Source organism: Varanus komodoensis, unplaced genomic scaffold, assembly GCF_004798865.1.
Source record: "Varanus komodoensis strain SLA01 unplaced genomic scaffold, ASM479886v1 scaffold13_3, whole genome shotgun sequence".
In the NCBI taxonomy this organism is placed as follows: Eukaryota; Metazoa; Chordata; class Lepidosauria; order Squamata; family Varanidae; genus Varanus; species Varanus komodoensis.
Genome location: NW_025335409.1, coordinates 6,744,563 through 6,750,562, shown reverse-complemented (window position 1 = coordinate 6,750,562; position 6,000 = coordinate 6,744,563). Strand labels below are relative to the sequence as shown.

The window sequence follows — 6,000 nt, the reverse complement described above, 5'->3', positions numbered from 1 at the left end:
GTCCCAAGCCATTTAGGGCTTGGGACCTGGATACTTAAAGGAACGCTTACTCCCATATATGCCCTCCTGCCCTTTGAGGTCAGCAGCAGATGCCCTTCTCCGGGAACCCTCCGTGAAGGAAATTAGGAGGGTAGGTACTCGGAGGAGGGCTTTCTCGGCGGTGGCACCCCATTTATGGAATGCGCTCCCCAGGGAGGTCCGCCTGGTGCCGTCGTTATTTGCTTTTCGGTGCCAGGCTAAGACCTTTTTATTTAAAACTTATTTTAATTGTTAATTTATTTATTTAACTAGGTTTTTTTTTTTTTTAGCCGAGAATGCACTGAGGTTTTATTGAGGTTTTATAGTACTGGGGGGTTTATTGTATTGGGGGTTTTACTGTATGGATGACTTTTTTGATGTTGTGAGCCGCCCCGAGGCTTATTGTGATGGGGCGGCATAGAAATGCTTTAAATAAATAAATAAATTTTAAAACAATATTTTTTAATTAAAGTAATTTTTTTTCTTAATTGGAGATGTGCAAGTGATGGGTGCTTCTCTGTGTCCTTTGTTTCTGGCTTTCACATTTGAGATATCCCCTTCAAGACAATATCTGAAGATAGGCTGTGACAACCACAAAAGGGGCCATGATTGGAGCAGGGGAGAGAAAGATGGAGATGGTCCCTCCAAACCACCCCTTGAGTACTTGGTGGAGAGTCTGTCATTAGCAGTGGCTCAGACTTGCTCACCACTTCCTGCAAACCACGGTGGGATGGGTTGCCTAGGTTCAGATGACATGACAACCACCGTGGGTTCAACAACACCTAACTTAAGCCATAGGTCATCACAGTAGCTTGTTGGGGAAAAGTAAGCCACTTTGTGGAAACTGGTCTCAGTTCTCATTACATGGCAGCCCAGAATGAGTCGCCATCTCATGCAGATTCAGTCGTAGGTGCTTATGGGAGAGTTCCATCTATGGGAAAATATATGTGTTAGATATATTTTGGGCAAAATTTGCCTTTTTATGTAAAAGATTCCTCATGTATTTATATGTGTTATCTATGTAACTTACTATTTTCGATGGCGTATAAACCAGTACGCAATTTACTTGTCTCTCTCTGTGCATCACCATGTTGTGTGTTCTGTATCAGAAGCTGATGTAAAAAAGCCCCATTGAAGGACTTGCTGAGTGCTCAGTGGTGAGGCAGAACCTCTTATCGCTTGTCCAGTCTGTCCAGCGTATACACACTTTCCATGCTGCAAACATTGCCTCTGTTTGCCTTTCAGTTTGCTGTTTTCTACAAAGGTGATGAATGCCTCGGAAGCGGAAAGATCTTGAGACTGGGTCCAACCATGTATACTATGCAGCAGGTCAAAAGCAAAGAAAAGCCCTCCTGGACTATGCCAGCCTCGGAAGCCAATGTGGAGCCAGCCACATAACTGCTTGCTTTACTAACCAAGTCAAAGACTTTGCTTTTTAAAAGACTTCAAAATGGTTCAAATGGACTTGGTGTCACAGGAAGGCATATGGATGTGTGTTTGTTTCCCCAGAATGAATGTTTTAAGGAGTGTTTTTTAAATAAATTTTTTCGGTGTGATGGTGAGCAAAGGGCTGAATGTCCCACTCTCTTACTGCACAATCTCATGCATTTCTACTCTGTAGTCAGTTCCACTGAATTCAAGGAATTTATTCTGTGGCAAGCCTTTATAGAACCGCAGCCATAATTCCATAAGCAGGGGCACAGGCCTTTCGTGCTATAAAGGTAAGATATATGAATGCAAAATAGAAAATCTAAACATGGTTGTCAGGGCTCCAAGACTGCTTCCATGCAGCCAAGGGACTTTTGCTAGCCCAGCGGAACTTTTGACTCTTCTTCTTGGAACAGGTAATTCCTTACATGAGGGAGTGCAGAAAGTAAATCACGGGACGTTTTGGACTTCAACGTCTGTTATTTTTGATTATTGATCATACTGGGCAAAGGCTTCTGGAATCTGATGTTCTGAGCATGTGGAACCCATCCCAGTTGTATGGTCGTGAGCACACCCAGCAGGTCTCCACCCTCCTCCGCCTCCAAATACATGCCTGTATTTCTCCCCTGCACTGCAAGCTTCTTTTTATGCTCAATTTTTTAAAAGTTTGTGATCTGAGAAGCGGAAGACACTGGGAGGGTGTTCAGTCTCCTTTTTATCATTTTTTATTTTTATAGATTAAAGGGGAAAAAAGAAAGTAACTTGAAAAAGAAAGAAAAGGGAACTTACACAAAAATTACATATGCTCTAACTGCAGGAAATTACACAAAAATTCAACAATTAGTATTACTTCTATCTGTGTTATAACTGCCATTTTGACTTAATAATACTTGGTTATTAAAAAAAAGCTTTAACATAGGTATCAAGTAAATAAGTCACTTTATAACATATTCACAAACCCACCAATTATTAATAATTGTTTTTTCCAGATAAAACAAAAAAAAGTTAAATTCCTAAATTATATTAAGTGTGCATAATACTTAATAGTAACAATCTCAATTGCTAAATAAAAGATATATAATAGGCTTTCCATTTAACATAAAATTCTTTAATTGGTCTTCTATATATAGCTGATTAGTAAATGTATCGGCTAAGTGATCCTTACATAAATTCTATTTTTTCTCTGAATTGCTAAGTCAAATATGTATAGTAAGCTTTCCATTTTTCATTAAATTCCTTAACCAGTCTATTTATATAGCTGGTTAATTTTGCCATTACTGCATATTCTGCTAATTTATTTTTCTAATCTCCACTAGTTGGGCAGTCTTCTGCTTTCCATTTTGTTGCAATTATAACTCTAGCTGCTCTTATCATATATTTAAATAATTCTTCCATATTTCTCGGAAGACTTTCTGGCACAATACTCAATAGGGAGGACACCAAGTTTCAACGGGCAAAGAATGACATCCTGCTGGCTGAGTACATCGCACCTTGGTTCTTTCATATTTGTCAAAAAATAACTAAGGTTCCTCAGGTGTTTAACTTCATAGTTGTTGTCACAGTAAATAATTAGGGATCTGTGGCTTGGGAGAGCCCCAAGTTTCTAGATATTTGGACATGATTCCTCACACAGCTGAAACTGAGAAGAGGGGGAGGATTATATAAGCCACTGTGAGTTCCTTGGAAGGAAAAAAGATGGGATATAAGTATAATATATAAAATTGCAGAGTGGAAGATGGAGATGAGTGCCATCAGCTTGCTTGCTCTGCCTTCATCAGTGCCCCTGTTACCTTTCATCAGTTGGAGTCTGGATGTTTGTAACAGGAAACCTGCTATGGAAAAGGAGAAAGTTTTACGTGAAATTCAAATGACTGTTACAACGAATAAATATGTACTTTGTACTCCTATATATTCTGCATATAGGAAAATATTCTAATCTTTTTGGGGTTACTTATGCATGGACTTTGTAAAAGGCAGCCCAAATATCCATTTATTTATCTTTTTGTAAATAACACCTAAAAGTCACCCATTCAATAATCAAAAATTTTAAGTTCTTGACTGCTTGTATTACTGAAGGTGGCGGTTTGTCCTTACAGTGTTGTAATGTTAGTCCTTTGGTATTGAAAAGGGTTCAGAGAATTCATTTATGTAAATTTTGCATTAAGTGACAAATAAAAATATGAATGTGTACCTAAACATAAAAGTTTCCATCACAGCGATTAACCGAATTATTATTACCTCCTGCCCCAAAGAAGCAGCCAAATCTTGAGAGAAGCATTTAACAATTGGCTGATTAAGGTAAACCCTTATTCAAAAGTTATGGGATTCAATTTACCAAAATCATTAGTTTTTGCAGGATTAAATGTAACCTAAGATGTATTACTCCTTCTGTGAAAAAGACCAAAACAGTGATCCATTGATAGGACAAAATAAGATACTCCAGTTCATTGTTCCATTCTTGCTTAAGACTTGTATACCATATTTATTCACTGATAATAGCTATTTCTAAACATAAATGTGAGTTAGCCTTGTTATTCAGCCTCAATCAATACTTATGCTAACAAAGGGGGTTCTGAAGCTGTAAAAGCCATAGAGATGAACCTAGATCCTAACAGATGCTTCAAGGGCACGTATTGCCATTTGGCTGTAGCTGGATTTAGCCTGCAAACCAAAGAAGGGCAGAAACTTGTCATCAGATGAGAAAATGATTAAAAGACTGTTTAATTTTCTTTTCGATATGAGAATGGAAGATGAACAAGTTAAGGAAACTATGATAACATGGGCACAAAACTATGATAACATGGGCACAAAATTTTGGATACAATATTGAGTTACAGAAATGGCAAAAGTTGTGGGAAAGAAATATCAAGGTAACTTTAGCAACTTCATATAAAGAAAATCTTTATAAAATATTTTATAGATGGTATCTATTGCCTAATAGATTACAAGGGGCGTTCAATGTATTCTTGGTATCAGCATGAAGAAAAAGGAATAAGAAATTGAAATAATATTTATTTTTCAATGTAATCCTCCATAACTTCAATACACTTATTACATCTAGAAATTAACTTTTCAATTCCCTGTAAAAAATACCCTTCCTTCTTGTCTAAAAAATGTGCGTTAATTGCCGCCTTGAGATCTTCATCATTGGAAAATCACTTTCCATGAAGATCTTTTAAAATTTGGGAATAGGTAGTAGTCACTGGGGGCCAGGTCCGGGCAATAGGGTGGGTGGTTTATTTTTTTGAAACCACAGTCTTGCACAGCAGCTTTTGAAACATGCGCCATGTGAACGGGCATGTTGTTGTGAAGAAGCAATACACCTGCGGTCAGTTTTCCCCACCTCTTTAATTGCTTCTCTTAAATTACGCAGAGTGGTTGCATAAGATGCTGCCTTTATGGTTTCACCTTTTTTCATGTACTTGATCAATAAAATTCCCTTTGAGTCCCAAAACACTGTGGCCATGATTCTTCCGGCTGATGGAGTTACTTTAAACTTCTTCGGAGGGTCAGCACCCTGTTTAAGATCACTTGGTCAAATGTTGTTAACTCCTTATAAAAACCCCACATTTTATAATCTGTAACATATCTCGATTGTATTTGAACCTTATGCCACCAAGAGATATTAATACCCTGCTCTTGTAATTCTTGGTTTGGTTTCAATCCTCCATCATTATCCAAAATATCATCATGTCTCACAATTGTATCAAAATTCAATGCATTTGGATATACAAGAGCTTCCATAGCCAAGCCTGAAGTTTTGTACTCCTGCCATAGATACCTTCAATGTCTGGAAGATGAATTTTATTAAGCTTTTTAAACATATTTCTTCTATAGTTTAAAATATTTTCTCTTCAGGGAAGGGTACATTTTCTGTGTTTATTTTCTTTACATCCCATCTTTTTCCTGCAAGGAACGCAAGGTAACTTATAATAATCCTCCATTTATTTTTATTTGGCTGAGCTTGTTAGGCTGGAAGCCAGTGACCGGTTCAAACTCACCCCAGATTTCACGCTGCTTTACCTTACCTGTTTTGGTTTGGTTCATAATGTTTTGGTTCATAATATTCCCATGGAACACTGTTTGTTTTTCAGTTTTCTAAATTATTTGCCAGTCAGTACATGGCTGCAATGACTCTAAAAATGTAAGTATATAGTAATATTTTCAGGTATGGATATTTAAAACACAGACCCCTTATGAAGAAGATGCTTTTTAGAATTTTACATGTACCTCTGGTCAGGATTTCCTGCAGCATCAATATGGTTTAACCCATTCCTAAATGTCCCTGAATTTGTGAGCAACACTGCAGCATCAAGTCAGAACAAGCTGTATGAAGACCACCTAAGATGATTTTCTAGCTATTTCTTCATAGCAACAGGTTTCTACAGCAACGACCTTCTTCAATCTGTGCTACCATGCAAAGCACCTGTTACGGACATAAGTCATGTTAGCACAGCACTTGGCTGCAAACGCAGTTTTTAACCCTTCCCCTCTCCAGTTCAGGGGCTACATTAGTAAATAAAGGCCTAAATTAATATGTAACCTTTACATGCT

At 37.6% G+C, this 6,000-nt stretch overlaps 1 protein-coding gene across 4 annotated transcripts in view; it reads left to right on the top strand.

Annotated features, from left to right (window-relative positions):
• The window catches only part of TRMU (tRNA mitochondrial 2-thiouridylase), a 16,634-nt gene extending 15,054 nt beyond the window's left edge, over nt 1–1,580 (top strand). For all 4 annotated transcript variants that reach the window (XM_044423475.1, XM_044423476.1, XM_044423478.1 and 1 more), the window contains one exon: nt 1,264–1,580. In XM_044423475.1, the coding sequence (XP_044279410.1) occupies nt 1,264–1,416 (153 nt within the window). In that variant the 3' untranslated portion in view covers nt 1,417–1,580. The remainder of the gene's footprint in view (nt 1–1,263) is intronic.
• The last annotated feature ends 4,420 nt before the right edge of the window (nt 1,581–6,000 follow it).